This window comes from Silurus meridionalis, chromosome 12, assembly GCF_014805685.1.
Source record: "Silurus meridionalis isolate SWU-2019-XX chromosome 12, ASM1480568v1, whole genome shotgun sequence".
NCBI classification, from domain to species: Eukaryota; Metazoa; Chordata; class Actinopteri; order Siluriformes; family Siluridae; genus Silurus; species Silurus meridionalis.
The window spans coordinates 16,016,502-16,033,428 of record NC_060895.1 but is presented as its reverse complement, the minus strand read 5'-3'; the positions used below and the strand labels follow the sequence as shown (position 1 = coordinate 16,033,428).

Genomic DNA, 16,927 nt, shown 5'->3' with positions numbered 1-16,927 from the left:
TTTCAATAATTTAACACTTCTGGTAATTTTTATTCATCACCAAAATACAACTCTAAAGACAACAACAACAACAACAACAAAAACAACAACAACGATATTTTATTATTATTATTATTATTATTATAACAATTATAACAACACATGACATTATTACTGTTATTATTAGTAGTATTAAATGATAACAATAATAATAACAATAATAATAATTTCATAGTAGTCAGTAGTATTTGCATAATTTTAGAAAATAAAAAGAGGACTAAACCGCATTTATTTATTAATTCATTAATTCATTCACTCATTCATTACTTCATTCTGGTCAGGTTTGCAGAGCTTACAAAAGCTCATTGCACTGATAAAAGCAATGAACTGCAGTGACATCAAAGACCATACCACTAACAATTATTTATAAAAACATAATAAACAGTAGAAGCCAAAAGAAGAAGAATAAACATATAAATACATTTTGACATTCAACAATTATAAAATGTTATATGGACACATTTTATGGATTAGATTGTGAAAAATAAAATTGGCATTTTATTCTAGAAAATGGATTTCTAATCCTTATTGTGTTATTTTATATATGTTTTATTTAGCATATTGGGCATTATGGCAGAAGAAAGATTTATGACCAAATACTTTACATTTATTACTGACTTTCTAGCTTCACTGCTGTCTAGAAAAGGGGCAGTTGAGCCAATTGATCTGTCCAAGATATACATTCTACAAGAGACTGGAAAAAGTATGAACTATAATAGTTCTCTTAAGTCGAAACTTTGAGCTCTGATCATTTTGCCATATGCTTCATAGAACTGTTCAGTGCTTGTTCTCACAGTTGAATGTCCTCTAAATAGAGATGTAGCTTGTCTCTTGCAAATAGTTATTTAACATGGCTATGCCACCCATCACCTCAGGTAGACTATTGTTTTGACAAAATGGACAGCCACTGGTCACATGAAGTTTATTTTCTACCACATTATCCTTTGACACCTTGTGTTTACAGATACAATTGTTTTCTGTGATGTGCATTTCACTTCGGCACACAGTCTGTAAAGCAGAACCAGAACATCTGCATTTTTCTGTACTGATCTTTACCATATGGCTGCTCCAGCATTGGCTGAAACAGCTGGCAGTGTTTGAAAGCTGAGGACAAGATTCTTCAACTTTAGAACATATGAACCAAGAGCAGCAGATCTGAACAGGCTGGGTTTTCTTCAAACTGGTCTTTGAACAGCAACACAAACATAGCACCTTGCCCAAGATCCAATTCAACATTGCTTTGATCATGATAGCAATGAGATCAAAGAGAGTATAGGCACAGCCAACACCAAGAAAAATTGCAAGGACGTTGACAACCTGGTAAAAACAGCTTGCTTCTTCGGGCATTTCCTGTCCGCTTACCATGTCCCCGAAACCCATAGTGCTGAAGGTCACAAAGCAGAAGTACATCGACTCCAGGTAGCTCCAATCTTCCACAGCAGAATAGAGTCCTGATGCTGTACATGCTACCAGAAAACAAACTGCTAGCATAATTAGTGTTACGTGATAAACAGAAGGCTTCCAATCCTCTTGCCCACTTGTTGTGCCACCTGGTTGTGTGGTGAGATTAGAAGCAGCAGCTCCTTGACTCTTGTTTGACATTTTTTGCTCATGGCATCTACTTAACACATATGTTATAAGAGTGATGACACGTTCAATAAAAAGGTTAAACAAGAGAATGGCTGCTGAACATCCTATCAGCCCGAAGAAAATGAGGAAAATCCTTCCATTTGTGGTGGTTGGTGCTGCCAGTCCATATCCTGGAAAATATAAATATATATCAGTATTCAATGCAAATAAATTATATTTTGATTAATCATTTAAAATTTCATGAAATACTAAGCATAAGAAGCATTACAGCACAAACACTAACTATAATGACTATAAATCATTTTCAAGAATAACAGTATTTTGAACCAGAATAATCACCCCTGACAAGATTCCAGTCCATTGCAAGGTGGAACATTTACATCTGGGAAGATTCTTACAGCCTACCTACCTGGGAGAACCTAAAGGAACTCCATGCAAGCAACATCAGGATTTAACCCAGTACCCTGGAGTTGTGACATGACTTTACCTATTGCACCACTATGTCACACTCACCCTATATCACACTCACAAAAATCACACAAAAATGACAGTTCTTTTAGTTTGTCGCTCTGGGTAAATTTAATGATTGTATGTAAATCTTGTAAATATATATATATATATATATACCTACAGCACACAAACCTTTTTTTTTTTTACAAGGAAACTAACTGACCTCTTTCACAACCTTAGCAAAAAAATTAAAGACAGGTATGGAGCTGGAAGACAAAGACAAGCTGGAACTAGGTGCAGGAAACCACTTAAATGGTGTAACCAAAAGATCTCAAAGATACATAATATAATACAGTCTCTGTTAAAAGTTTGGAGATAAAATCTGAGACAAATGCATGTTCAATAACTAAAGAACATTTGGCACATTTAACAAGAGGCATGGCAAAGTATTTCCGCTGAGTTTTTGGAGAACAAATTAATTGTCTGGATGCCTAGAGCGTTTAAAATGTTATTCATGCTATGGGAAGATTTTTTTCAATGAAAATAAATATGTATATTTATATATTCAATATAATTTCTACATATCATTCAATTACCTATTTTATTGCATATAAACAAATGCATGCATGCGACTCAAGAGTAATTTATCTTAATGTATGTAAGATGTACTATTACTTACCGATAGTGGAAATAACTGTTGCCACAAAGCACAAAGCTCCACGAAAGTCCCAAAACATTCTTTGACCTTGCATCCAAACCCCAGCATTATTGGCCTCCTCATAGTCCTTCAGCAGATCATGTAGGTCTTCTGGACTCACGCTGTGCTCCTGTGCAAATTCAGCTAATTTCTCATCCCATATCTTGTAAGCTTCAAGCTCCAATGGTCTCTCCAAGGCCGAGAAGACTGCAGCCCCAAAGAACATGTACAGCACTAGGAGTAATCCCAGTAGCACAATGCGGGCAAAATCTATATTAACCCAAGGCCACCTGCAACAACAGGGACTGCTGTCGCTGGTGGACTGAGGTATACACACAATCATCACACAGTTATAGATCAATTCAAATCAAAAGAAAATGATATTTCCTGCACTGCCCTCAGTTCTGTCCCCTAGCAGTGGGTCTGCATTGGTTTTAACTTAGAAATATGGTGTTAATAAAAGAAAGTCAAAAAGCTCAGATGCAGCTCTGTAAGGCAGCTGCTTCTTACAGGTACAGAAAGGTTGCAACAGTGCTTATGTACATAAATGACGTTTATTAGTATTACAGGCCCATAATTAAGCCCAGCTCTCCTTAGTTTATGAGGATTTTACAGTTATATTGCAGGTAACCATATTATGTTGAGGTTTGTCCAATCAAGGCTAGTACACAAGTCCTGTAAAAATGTTCCTTTGCTCCATTTTAACACTGCTTTGGTTAGAGACTCTCTTAGATATTGCAAAAATCTCAAATCCATTCTCATTTATTATGCTTATATGCCTAAGAAAATGTGAAAAAAATTATGTACTGTCTATATAAATGGCAGTAACGACTTTTTCTTGCTTTAGAATTTTCTATTACTCAAACATGCTCATATTACTAATAACACTAGTTAAAGAACACATAATAGTCTAGTAGTATATTGATTTAAATAAAACCATATTCACTTATTTAAGTCTATTATGGCAGCTAATGCTAAGGCTCAGGAAATACGGTTAATCAGTCATTAACACAGTCTATGATGGTTTCTATTTCACAGATGCTTCTTGTTACCAGTTTAGCGTTTCTGTATATTTCTTTTTTTCTTTCTTTTTCAGAATCTGACTGGCAGTCTTCACCCTTCCAGATACTCTTATAGATACTTCCATCTTTGCTTTCCATTCTCTGATCACCAACCCTCCAGTAAACCCCTGCTTTCCTGTGAGGACCCTTTTTGCGCTTGATGAAGGCCAGTGGACTTGAAACAGCATATATTGTTGGACCAACTTCTTTCTCACATTAGAACTCATTAGTTTTATTATCTTGAAACAGCAACTCCCAGAATGTATTACAGCACCAGGAAATGGACTGTTAAATTATGTTTTACACTTTTGTTTTACCTGACCATTTTTTACAAAGACAAGGCCACAGCCACTGTAATATGACAGAGTTGCAACAAAGAAGCTTCCTTGAGTTGAAAATTTTGGCGTTTTGAATAATTTCGTGGCTGAAGATAGAATAAACAATTCACCAACCAGTAGGCATGTGGGTGGTCGGAGAAAAACAGAGAACCAGAGGGAGTTCTGCACAGAAAGAGGGAGAAAATACACATAATCAAATTAACAATTAAATAATAGTAAACAATTACAACTTCAGACTATTTTTATTCATAATTTTGCTATAGACATGTAAATGTATATGAATAATTCTCTTCTTCTTTTCCTTCTTCTTCTTCTTCTTATTATTATACGTGTTATATATATCCATATACAGTACATTATATATTTTTACATGGATGGTTCTAAATGAACAGCCTAAAGATCTAAGTTACTTAGCGACACCAGAACTATAAAAATGGATTTGGCCTGTAATTAATATAAACATTCTGCTACAATGGCTTCTGACAGCAGTTTACTAAAGGAGGAGTAGGATTATCAGTTTTGCTCAAGTTTTCTTCCTTAAACCATCTCAAGAAGATTTTCCTTGCCACAGTCACCATTTTTTCATGATGTCTGCTTTGGGATGTTGTCATGTCAATGTGTGTGTCATGTCCTCTTCATTTGAAAATGTTTGACAGAGTACAGAAAGTTTTGTGCCAAAATATACTATATAACTATTTTCCAATCTACCTATCGCCAATGGCTTGCTTATTAGAGATTAATTTGTAGGCTCTACATTTATGGGCACCAACATATAAATCAGTTTTATAACCTTTTGTACAATGTCTATTGTTAAAAGCTCTATACAAATAAAAATATGTGTATACATACAAGTTTAATAGTCTGTTTAATAGCACTCAGTGCAGTCCTTTAGCTTTGTATAACTGTAACAGGAAGTTTTCCAAAGACTTCACTGAACTACATTAACCATGATGCATCAGCTATTGAATGAAGTGAGACCGCGACAATATTGTAGCAGTTCGAGGAAGCTGGGTGTCATTTGATTTTTAGGATTTTTTAGATCAAATGTAAAGACCATAAAAACCTTTATTTATGAAATGTACGCGTCGAAACGCTGAAGATGATCAGAGATCAAAATGCCGTCTTTAAGGTAACTTACTTTACGGAAGTAAACAAATTCTGCACTTCTGCAAAAGTGATTTGCTCAATGGTGCCGCGGTCTTTTTTGTTGTGTATTTATATTTTTAATTGAATTTCAGTGTCATAATAATTGATCATCTGCAACCCTCGGTTTTATTTGAGACTTCTGCTTATCAAGAATAGTGACTTTCTGTTTTGCCACGTATACTGCAGATTTGATTTGCTACTCTACACATCGTTTTTTAATTAATAATAATAATAATAATAATAATAATAATAATAATAATAATAAAGCTTTTGTGGCTTGCCTCTCTAACATTATGCATTTCAGACCAGTGGTTGATTATATGGAGAAAGTGTGAAACAGTCCCCTGTTTTTTTGCACAGTCACAGTCTCCATAATGCATTTATGACGATTTACAATAGATATTACTACATAAAATTGGAAATACAACCAATACAACTTGCATATTAGTCTCGCTAATTCCATGAAAATGTCAAAACACTGCCAGGTCAGCTGTCAATCCGTCTTTGCCATCTGATAAAACATTAACCCTCTACTTTACCAAACTAAACTGATCTATTATTATTATTATTATTATTATTATTATTATTATTATTATTCCAACTGCTTATAAACTAATGTGAATTCTGAATTCTGTTTACTTTCCTGCTTGTTACCGGTTGTCAAATATGATCTTCCAGTTCGAGTAGTTCAATGTGTGTTTTGGTAACAGATATCAGGTTAAACAAAAGCTGGCTGTACACTGGATGAATTTCCATGCAATTTTGCTGGTATGGACAGAAATATCGAATCATAAAAGAACTGAACTCAAGAATTTGTTTGAGAGAAGAGCTTGATGGTCTCAGAAACCGACATGTTTACTGCTGATTAAATGTTACTGCAACTGAAGACAGCTGACTACAAACTTGCTGGAAAATATTAGGAATGCTTGATTAAAATCTCAGATGATTAGTAGATCTTGGGATTATATTTATGATAGAGTAGACTTTACATTTGGCAGCATTTGGCAGATGCCCTTATTCAGAGCCACTTACAATTTTCTCAGTTATATAGCTGAGCATTTGATGGTTAAGGGCCTTGTTTAAGGGCACAGCAGTGTCGGCTTGGTGTTGTTGGGATTTGAACCCATGACCTAACGATCAGAAGTCCAACGTCTTATCCACCTTTTATAAAAAGCTTCTTCACTATAAAATCAGTTTAACAGTTGTGTCATCACACTTACTCAAGACACGAGTCAAGACAACCGTGGAGATAAAGTACAGCTCCTACCGTATGACAGATTACATCATGGATAAAAAAAAAATAAGTAGAGACACTGAACTGAGGAGGAGCTTCATCTCTGCTTAATAAGAGCAGTGTGGGGTTTTTCACATTTTTTTTTACTTTGCTCCAAACTTTAAAGCCGACCAATTACTCGAATTGCTGCACTACTTCACGCCCCAATGATCAGGCCAATCCCAGAGCAAGACTGGAGTCCAGAGTAAATTATTAAGCTTCAGAGCTGTAGTTATCGTTAAATAGATCCTATGTTGAACTTTAGGCCTGCACCAATATTGGATAGCATTTCGGTGAAGGTGGTGTACAGCTGGGAAAAGGTAAGGGTGTAGAGGAAATACTACACTAATGGTTGTTTTTGTTCTGCTATAGCTAAGGCATTATAACAGCATATGACTGTCCCCTGAGTTAAACAGGACACTTCCAGGTTGACCATTAACCTCTGTATTGATTACAACTTTTCCTCCTTATCCTTCCAGTTCTGTGCTGCTCATTGGAACCTGATGCAAAGTTCATCTCCCTGTGTTCAAGCTAAACACTAACGTTTGTGTAGGGGTGGAAACAGTCCAGAAAGCTAATTTGTCATTGTTGCTGGAGCACTATGGCAAATTCTGGAGCGAAGTATGGATATGGCTACTACAGGACCACAATTTTCCTTGCCATGTTTGTGGGCTATACACTGTATTTCTTCAACAGAAAGACCTTCTCCTTCGTAATGCCCTCTGTAATGCAAGAGATCAAGTTGGATAAAGATGACTTGGGTAGGAGCACATCATTTAATTCAAATATTTATTTTATCACCGTTCTTGTATGCATCAGATTTCTCAATTTGAGTAGATCCGCAATCGTGTAAAGTAGGAGGTGACTTCCCATTGTAACAATCAATCCTTGACCTTTGGTTTTGTTGTAGTTGTGCATGGTCCATGTTTGGAGTTTCTAATTATGTTAAAACTAACTTCGAGATCAGTTAAGCCAACCTTAAATGAGAGATAACATCATTTTCTCATATCCCGTCCCACACTTTTCAGAGACACAATCGGAAATATAATGACTCTCCACACCAGCATAAAGAATTATTGTTTTATGTTTGCATGTTGCAGGTCTTATCACCAGCAGCCAGTCTCTCGCCTATGCTATCAGCAAGTTCATTAGTGGGGTGCTTTCTGATCAGATAAGTGCACGATGGCTTTTTTCCATTGGCCTCTTCATGGTGGGTGGCATTAACGTGCTGTTCTCACAGTCCTCCACTGTGGCTATGTTCGCTGGGCTCTGGTTCCTGAATGGGCTTGGCCAGGGCTTTGGGTGGCCACCATGTGGCAAAGTGCTCCGTAAGGTAAGTAAACAAATAAATTAGGTCACAGATAAATAGCCGAAACAATTCCATAGCTGCTTCAAGATATTCTCAGGCTTTACTAAGATAAAGTATGATTATTGTATACACTCAACTGACAATTTATTTGGCATGATTTATTTTGTGAAGTACTATAGGTAGGAGAACCAGTAGAATTGTTGGCCCCTTGACAGGTTGAACAAATGGGCTTGCTGCCTTACAGAAATTTTTTTTCCCATCACATGTGTCCATCACATATAGTGGGTTTCCGAACCTCTTTTTGACTCTCTCATGACCCTTTGAAATATCACAAATCACTGTGACAGCAGTTTATTTATTTGTCTGTATTTGCAGTTACTGTCTATAGTCTATCTATTATTATGCACAAGAATGTAGGTAAATACTTATACATTATTTTGAATTATCAGATAATATGTTCTAATCAGATACTTATACAGAAATAATTAGAGGGTGCACAGTTGCAATAGATAGTTCTCTTACCTACTCAGTCACATTTGAAATTCCTGCTGAAAAGGTCAGGAGTGCTTCTGGCATGCATTTAAGGAACTGTAGAAGTTCAGGGATTTGATCAATTGGAATTTAATTTATATTTTGTGAATGAAGCATGACAATTTCCTGCAGACTTGGATTACAGTGGGCATAGTGGTAGATTTTACATGCTAAATAAATAAATAAAAACAGACAGACAGACAGACAGACATAAACATTCAGTCGGGACCATGTCCCCTTCAGGATTAAATCCAAATACAGATATGGATGTGTGAAGCACTGTATGGATACAGGTAGTGGCATTGCATTACACTACTACTATGCACAGCTTGTCAGTCACCACTCTACTCTATCCATTAATGGAACATGTCCAAAACTGCTCATATATTATTTATGTGGTGGTCCATTTTTAGCACAGCAGAGACACTGACATGGTAGTATGTGGGGTGTCTATAGCAACAAATAAGTAACTGTCAGTAACAGTATACTGAACATACAAAATGCATAGTGGGTGAAAAGTGATTACCAATGTTTTGAAAGCTTTTCTTGTTTACTGTACCAAAAGCAACAGAGCTACTAATATCCATTTCTAATTATGACTTCAGGAATTACTGGAAAAAAAAATGTTTTTATGTCTTCAGTGGTTTGAGCCATCTCAGTTTGGGACGTGGTGGGCTGTGCTGTCCTGCAGTATGAACCTAGCTGGTGGACTAGGTCCGATCATTGCCACACTTTTGGCTGAGAGCTATAGCTGGAGGACTACTTTATCCATCTCTGGTCTGATCTGTGCGGTCGTGTCAATCTTCTGCCTGCTGGTGATTCACAACGAGCCTAAAGATGTTGGCTTGCCCAATATAGAAGCTAGTCCAAAGAAAGGCAAAGCAGGTTTGAGCATGTTTGTTCATTTAACACACATCATTTTGAAACGGTGTTACTGCGTTTTGCTTGCTATAAGCAGTTTTCCAGTTTTGCTGGCATAGTGTATTTCTAAACACAGAAATCAGTACACATAAATGAGTTACCAAAACATGGCTACTTCCTGATACTTGATCTCTTCTAAATATGATTTTGTAAGAAATAATATGAAGTTGAAGATTTTATAGGCTATGTATTTTCTGTTTGGTAGTTTTCCATGAGAAAAAAATGTCTGAAATTGCATGATTGAGTTATGGACTCTGTACCTGTGCGTCCTACATGTGAGGTAAACATGGCCCACAGTGGAATTAGTGTAACAGATCAGAGTCAGGCCATTTGAGGTCACATTTAAATGTGTTTACTCACAAAAGACTAATCAAAGCAGATCTTTGTTCTACTCACTGTTTAGGAATTTTTTTAAATCCTTGACCAACTTACTGTCAAAATGAGAACTGTTTCAGAGAATAATCGTAATCACATGCAGAAGTTGGCTATAAATTATTTCTTAATGCTATGACCATTGCAAACACTGTAATACTTTACTTTTATCGCATTTGGCAGAATGGCAATACCACATCTGTAACAAGCAATTGGTTACCAGAAACAACAATTCTGATGTTTCTCAGAAACATTGAAAGAATACCAAAAAAACCAAAACGATTTACTTGAAACTCTGTCATAAGTCTAAAGGAATCTATTGGGACAGTCTGTAAACATTTAATACTTTAAATATTTTTTTTCTGCTTTGTAAACTACGTCCCTAATGAGAGAACTAATTTATTGCTTTGTGATTACCTGGATTTGGTGAGTATTTATCAACCATACCGAAGCACTAATCTGAACTGTGTTTACTGTGTTTATATGAGTCAGTTTTGACAAATTTATATAATTTCAAAGGACAAAAAAGTCCAGAAAAGTAATGTAGTGAATTTTCTTTTCTTTGTAATGGTTGTATTACTATTACAATTACTAACACAGATTATAAATGAGTTTTGAGTAAATAGGTTTTTTTTGTTCCACAGGAGAAAGAAATGTGGTAAAATAATGTTACACTGCACAAATCTCACTGAAGCAGTGGATGAAGAATAGGTTAAAAAGCAGAATTTAGTGTATATAAACTAAACTATCATATATTTTCACAGGCTCCAGCAGGGATGAGAGCACCTTTAAGGAGTTCCTTCTGTCACCATATCTGTGGTTATTGTCATTTGGGTACCTGGTAGTGTTTGGGGTCAAGACTGCTTGCACAGACTGGGGGCAGCTCTTCCTCATCCAGGACAAGGGGCAATCAGCATTGATGGGTACTGTGGATTGATTTTATTATGACAGTTATTTACAGAAATACTTCAGTAATCGGACAGTAAGGTTTCAGAGCTAAATGTGACATGAGTCTGACTTTTTCCACAGGCAGTTCTTACATGAGTGCTTTGGAGATTGGGGGTCTGGTGGGCAGTTTAGCTGCTGGATATCTGTCAGACAGGGCTGTTGCACGAGTAAGCTTGAACTATCAGGCTTTGAGAAATTATAATGGAAAATTATTTTGAATATATACATGTGTAATTTTTTTATCTTTTTATCCACAGCAAGGTCTGTCTGGCTACGGTAACCCACGACATGGTCTCCTGCTATCAATGATGGCAGGAATGTACGTCTCCATGTATTTATTCCGAACAACTGTCATTCAGGAAAGCTCGAATGTAATTTTTTAAAAGATTTTTTATTCATTTAAAAGTTTCTTTTATAATATTGCACTTCTCAGCAGGTTTGATATGCAAAATAGGAAAAATCATGGCTGCCTAAAAGCACTTCTCTCATACCTTATGCAGTTTGCAACAAGAAGCTATTTTATATTTATGCATCATAAAACACCTCATTAATATTTTACTGTTTTAAACTTCCACACCACACAGGTTTGGATTCTCTCCCTGGGTGCTGTTTTTGGCTTCTCTTCTTATGGTCCAATCGCTCTGTTTGGAGTTATTGCTAATGAGAGTGCGCCTTCCAACTACTGCGGAACATCACACGCTATTGTAGCCTTGATGGCAAATGGTAAGGCCTTGCAATGAAATCACTTACATTTCATCAGAAAAATAATATGTTCTATTAAACAGAATACCAGGTTTAATGCAGATTTTGCCAGAAACATTAAAAAATGTGTCCGCTGCATTTCTTGCCAGTTGGAGGTTTTCTGTCTGGGTTGCCATTTAGCACTATTGCGAAACACTACAGCTGGGATACAGCATTCTGGGTAGCAGAGGTCACCTGCGCTGTCACAACCGTTAGCTTTTTCCTTCTCCGTAACATCCAAACCAAGATGGGACGTGCGCAGAAGAAGATGGATTAATCAACAGTGTTACTGGAGCTACTCAGCAACAAAGTGGTGTATCCTACACAGTGATATGTTCACTGTAAAATTAATAGACAGGATTTTGAAGAAATTTAATAAAGTGTATAAACTTGTTTGAGTTAGGATTGTAAACATCAAAAACTGTATTCACCTGAGGATGTGAAAATGCTCTACATATCTCTATAATGGTTATGGATTAGTTTTGAGAGACTACGAAGAATATTTTAAGGGTGCTATGCTTTGGGGAAACTGGTTCTTATTTGAGGCACCAAAAAGGAACAAATTTGTTTAATGTCAAAGTTAATTCACACACAATTCACTTCCAAGCTACAAATTGTAAACTTACAATGGGGGGAAAAACACTTACTTGATTGTATTGTGCTGTATAATTTGTAGTACCTCCACCAATATGCAATTCTTCCTCTTTCACACTATTTTTCTTGAAAATAAATTATTTTTTACAATTTAAAAAAATCTGCATTTTTATAAGGAACAAACATCACCATGTTTTAGTTTTTTTTAAATAAAGTATTATTAACTAATGCCAAGTTAAAACCATTATCAGCATTGTCATGAATAATTTAGAAGATTGAGTCTTAATTCCAACTGAAATTGAGGCAACTAAACATGGTTCTACCTCTTTATTGTTACTTTTACTTTTGTATGTGCTGTTATGGAAATATAAGGTTTTTCAATAATACAATGAAAACATTTATATGCAATAAATATGTTACAAACATCAGATTTTGGGGTTTGAGTTCTAATCTTTAAGTGAAACCTTTATTTATGCAGACATGGTGAACTTAAAACAGAACAGGTTTGGACCAAGTACAGTGTGGTGCTAGAAACACAAGACTGTTCATAGTTTCATGTGCCCATCAAACAACATTTTCTAGTCCAGCTCTGGTTTATCCACCATTTTGGTGTCATTGTCGATTAGTCCGTAGTTTAATCCACATTATATACAGTTGGTTGCTGAGCCTATACAGTTACATCACACGTGGCAGGTCTGCTCAGGAACCTGTCCCAAATGTTCCAGCTTTCTCTGCTACTTCCAGAGCACTCTTTAGATTTTGGTCAAAAAGTTCACATCTGCAATAAAATGGATATTCATTAATATTGTTTTTTTGTTAATTTTTGATTATTGCATCAAAGAGTTAACTACATACAGTGTATAAAACCGTAATACCGACCTTATGGGCATCTCCAAAGAGTAGAAAGGATTCTTTAGGGCAAAGTCTGAATAGATTTCATAGATCTTTCTCAGGAGCGCATCAACACCAGACTGGCGAGGATCTGCTAGTACGATGAACTTGATCCCTGTGAAAGATGGAGGTTGATAACTATTTTTGCTCACTGTGCTATCCATAATGTCATTATTCATCTACCCTGTGCATCTGAGAAAATAAAACTGTACTGAGTAAAGAAGTGGATAAGTTTCATGATAGTAGTAGTTCAACAACTGTATCAGTAGCTGGAAGTTTTTAAATACCCATGTCTCAGTACTGGGCTGGGAAAGAGTCCATCACACAAACATACACATATTTCATACTTTCTATTGTTAAAATTAACACATTAAAGGGTGGGAGGATGATTTTTATACATGAACAAGTGTGTAACATTTATAAGGGGACCATACAATGGAGGACAGTCTAAACCTCTAATAAATGCCCAATAAACACAGAGGTTAAGAAGCCCATTAATGCTGTTTTATTTTATCCTGTTACATCTGTATGTCACACACACTACTATGTCTCTTCTAGGTCAGCCTTGCTACTTTATTCAAAAAGATTCAGCAGACAAATATCATTGGTCAGTAGTGGGTCCCTTTACATTAATTAGTAGGGTCAAAGAGTCTGTGAAGAATGGTTCAGAGCAACTGTTGTAATTTTAGACTTATAAAGTTACCGTATGTATATGGCATGCTTTCTGAATAAAATAGTCTTGAGTGAGTGTAGGAGTGAGGTGGGTGTTCTGCACCAGAGTATATAAATGTTTTAATCCCACAGAGCTGCTGAATACAAGAATCTGCTTGGTCTGAAGGTAGGAAATGATGTATGACTTTTTCAACAGCATCAGCTTTGACATAGTTCAAATCACAGGTTTAGATTTATTGCGCTCGTTCTAATACATTATCACTTCTGTAGCAACAGGCCATCCACAGGCATGTGCTCTATAAAATCTATTTATAATACACTAAATGACAAATCTTGATTTAACAGGGAAATAATGTATAGTGATTGATATGGTGTGTCTTCTTCTAAGGAGAAGGAGTCTTTATTTACTTTAAAGGCTGGTAAGGGCTTTAATGGCTGTTTATAGCTTCTATTATTTATTTAAATTATATTTTATTTGTATAGCGATTTTAACAAAGGACATTGTCTCTAAGTAGCTTTACAGAAATAAACAAATTATGAACATACATTTCTAAATGTATTGATTAGTCCCTCTAAGATCCTTAATGAGCAAGTCAGGGGGACTGTGGCAAGGAAAAAAACTCCTTGAGATGGTATTAATGAAGAAACCTTGAAAGGAACCGGATTCAAAAGGGAATCCATTCGAGAATAATATAAGGAACATTACCATTTTGCTTTGTAGACTTTTCACAATGTAACTATAATTGGTTAAATAGTGTTTTATTATTTAATAAAAAGGAATCATAATGCACATTAGAGGCATGGGACAAATTAATCACTACTGGTGGTGCTGTTAATGGAAAATGAGTAAATATATGTAATAATGGCCCTCTAATTCATTTTTGGTCCCATCAAAACACCCAGGTCATTGACAATTTTCCCATTATATGTGTTTTATTCCTTACTAAATATATCAAGCATTTCCAAGCACTTCAACACGAATGTAGTGGGGTTTTAGGGCTAAAACATCACTACCACCAAACATTTTTATATACTGGGGACATCATGTTTACCTGTGAGTGTCTGGAAGCAGTGTAGTTTAAACACATCTGTCTCCAGCATTTCGATCCCTGAGCTGCCGACCTCAGGAGACAGTTGTGATCCGATGGCAAAAAGCCTAGAAAGGGGGGTCAGGTTCAGTGTAATGTGCTGGGAAAATGAGAGCTTTTGCAACTACTTACAAAGCTTGTAGTGTCTCAGGAACATCTTGAATAATAAATCAAACGTGCTTACGAGTGAAACATTGAAGCCAGCATGAGTTTCTCATTGGAGGTCAGTCGTGCTCGGCCAAACCGGATGGACACTGGATAGTTTGATGGATCCTTCAGATATTCCACTATTTCCTTTCCTTCTGCTGTGTACTTGCCATTTACATCCACTCCGTTTATCGAAAGCACAGCGTGACCAACTGCAGAAGCAACAAGAGATACATTTACAGCTAAATGAATGGAGAACATCCACATGCACTCCGTATATTATATCATTCATCTGTCATAAACACATGCATTTCCAGCTTGGCTAGTTAGCAGCTTGGCTAGTTAGCAGCTTAGCAGCTTAGCATCTCCGCACCGCCCACCTCGGATTCCGTCCCGCTGGCCGAAAGAAACCAACACCTTCTCGTCATGAATCTTGAGCACTATATCGAGTGGAAAGCTGAACGTTTTCTCTACTTCTGTCCGAGGGACATAATTGTCATATTGGTAAATAAGTCCACCGGCCTTGTTGACTACATAAACACTGAATATCGCCATCTTGCGATTCAGAAAGAACAGCTGATGCGGAAACGTATTACGTCACCCGGCACGTGACCACGGCGCAAGAACCGCGACAAAATAAGAATCAACGGACGAGCTATAATAATAATAATAATAATAATAATCATCATCATCGTCATAATCATCATCATAATAATCATAATAATCATAATAATAATAATAATAATAATAATAATAATATTAGTGGTAGTATTTAATTTATTATTTAATTTTAGTAATAATAATAATAATAATAATAATAATAATAATAATAATAATAATAGTAGTAGTAGTAGTAGTAGTAGTATCCACAAACTTTTGCATACATGCAATAAATACTTTGTTTTTATAGTTTTTAACGAGTTCTGTGCAAACCCGAGTGTTACGGTGCGTAGTGTACAGTGTGTAGTGCAGCCTCCTCACCTCACCTACATCAGTACCACCCTGTGTCTGAATGAGCACAAATTTCCATGTGCACACTCCGAAATCTAGTGAAACATCTTCCCAGAAGAGTGGAGGGAATTAAAAGAGCACACACCATATTTATGACCAGGTGTTCACAAACCTTTGCCAATATAGTGTATATGTGTATATCAGTGTATAAGAATGAGGGGCCACCAAGGCCTTCTCTTCTCTAAACACTATTAAAATCACTGACATGATTTAATATATATTTGTCCATGAATATGCAATAAATTATTCCCAATAGTCTATTTTCTTAATTTCATAGCGTTTCCCTCAGGTGCTTAACCAAGTGTAAGTTTAGGTTAGAGTTTCTATCCAATCAGATTTCAGCTGCCACACCCTATGTTACCGGGGTCAAATAAATCTGCTGTAAGTCCTTCACAGTCAGCACTGTGGGCTCTAGTAGTGTAGAATCCATGTTGCTTAACGCTGTTGCTTTAACCAATCAGATAGTTAGCTGGAGTCAGTGAGGCCATCTAGCAGGCATCCAAAAATGTGGACATTTTTCACATCTTTTTTGATGGATAGTCAGGGAGCACACTGTTTATACAGAATATATGCCATATTCATGAATGTACTGGTTACTGTATATTCTTGATTATAACCAGCGGGGAACATTGCACACATTGCATAACAGGTTACTGTCTTTATTGGGTTTCTTTAGGGGTTTTCAAATCTCCTCTGCCTGTTCGCATGTGAAAGAATTGCAAAAATAATTTGCTTCTATGTGTGAATGTGGGTGTGAATGATTCTTTGTGACAGACTGACATCACAACTGAGAATTCTCCTCTTATCTCTAGATCTGTTTGCAGAGTGCAATGTTTCTGATTAAAGCATGGCAGATTCCTCATTAGAACATTGGCATATTTCTGTTTTAAACATACAGTGCCTGTCACAAGACACATGCCCCCTTTGTTTATGCAACAAACTAGATCATTCATTTGTATGAAGTTTTACTCTAATCAACAAATTTTTAAATGTACAGATGATAAACTTTATTTTTCATTTGAAAATCCTCCCTTAGCATTAATAACAACTTTACACATTCACTTTGGTTTAGTATTGCTTTCACCTGGAATAAGTCTCTAATCCTTCC

At 36.1% G+C, this 16,927-nt stretch overlaps 3 protein-coding genes across 5 annotated transcripts; 1 reads left to right on the top strand and 2 right to left on the bottom strand.

Annotated features, from left to right (window-relative positions):
• Positions 1–271: 271 nt before the first annotated feature.
• On the bottom strand, positions 272–6,721 carry si:ch211-261a10.5 (potassium channel subfamily K member 13). Of its 2 annotated transcripts, none has more exons than XM_046862414.1 (3): positions 6,354–6,721; positions 2,759–4,337; positions 272–1,799 (listed from the first exon to the last, which is right to left on the bottom strand). In XM_046862414.1, the coding sequence occupies exons 2-3, from the start codon at positions 3,117–3,119 to the stop codon at positions 847–849; spliced, it is 1,314 nt and encodes a 437-aa protein (XP_046718370.1). In that variant the 5' UTR covers positions 3,120–4,337; positions 6,354–6,721; the 3' UTR covers positions 272–846. The 2 variants fall into 2 exon arrangements, with proteins under 2 accessions (XP_046718370.1, XP_046718369.1); XM_046862413.1 differs by having other exon boundaries at positions 6,542–6,721.
• slc37a4a (solute carrier family 37 member 4a) lies at positions 5,136–12,440 on the top strand. Of its 2 annotated transcripts, none has more exons than XM_046862415.1 (9): positions 5,136–5,304; positions 7,074–7,355; positions 7,695–7,927; positions 9,076–9,319; positions 10,492–10,650; positions 10,757–10,842; positions 10,933–11,046; positions 11,260–11,398; positions 11,527–12,440. In XM_046862415.1, the coding sequence occupies exons 2-9, from the start codon at positions 7,196–7,198 to the stop codon at positions 11,691–11,693; spliced, it is 1,302 nt and encodes a 433-aa protein (XP_046718371.1). In that variant the 5' UTR covers positions 5,136–5,304; positions 7,074–7,195; the 3' UTR covers positions 11,694–12,440. The 2 variants fall into 2 exon arrangements, with proteins under 2 accessions (XP_046718371.1, XP_046718372.1); XM_046862416.1 differs by lacking the exon at positions 5,136–5,304 and adding an exon at positions 6,834–6,914.
• Positions 12,441–12,448: 8 nt separating this feature from the next.
• Positions 12,449–15,397, bottom strand: trappc4 (trafficking protein particle complex subunit 4). Its single transcript, XM_046862417.1, has 5 exons — positions 15,189–15,397; positions 14,846–15,020; positions 14,626–14,729; positions 12,890–13,016; positions 12,449–12,788 (listed from the first exon to the last, which is right to left on the bottom strand). Exons 1-5 carry the CDS (start codon positions 15,361–15,363, stop codon positions 12,710–12,712), a joined length of 660 nt encoding a protein of 219 aa, XP_046718373.1. The 5' UTR covers positions 15,364–15,397; the 3' UTR covers positions 12,449–12,709.
• Between the last annotated feature and the right edge of the window lie 1,530 nt (positions 15,398–16,927).

Excerpts from the sequence above, each read along its gene's own strand:
- si:ch211-261a10.5 (XM_046862414.1), bottom strand. The coding sequence starts at position 3,119 with ATGATTGTGTGTATACCTCAGTCCACCAGCGACAGCAGTCCCTGTTGT. Across the intron at positions 1,800-2,758 it reads AACAGTTATTTCCACTATCG|GATATGGACTGGCAGCACCA; the intron begins GTAAGTAATAGT and ends TATATTTTCCAG.
- trappc4 (XM_046862417.1), bottom strand. The coding sequence starts at position 15,363 with ATGGCGATATTCAGTGTTTATGTAGTCAACAAGGCCGGTGGACTTATT. Across the intron at positions 14,730-14,845 it reads CTGGCTTCAATGTTTCACTC|GCTTTTTGCCATCGGATCAC; the intron begins GTAAGCACGTTT and ends CCCCCTTTCTAG. Across the intron at positions 12,789-12,889 it reads TCTTTGGAGATGCCCATAAG|ATGTGAACTTTTTGACCAAA; the intron begins GTCGGTATTACG and ends ATTTTATTGCAG.
- slc37a4a (XM_046862415.1), top strand. The coding sequence starts at position 7,196 with ATGGCAAATTCTGGAGCGAAGTATGGATATGGCTACTACAGGACCACA. Across the intron at positions 7,356-7,694 it reads GTTGGATAAAGATGACTTGG|GTCTTATCACCAGCAGCCAG; the intron begins GTAGGAGCACAT and ends TGCATGTTGCAG. Across the intron at positions 11,399-11,526 it reads TGTAGCCTTGATGGCAAATG|TTGGAGGTTTTCTGTCTGGG; the intron begins GTAAGGCCTTGC and ends ATTTCTTGCCAG.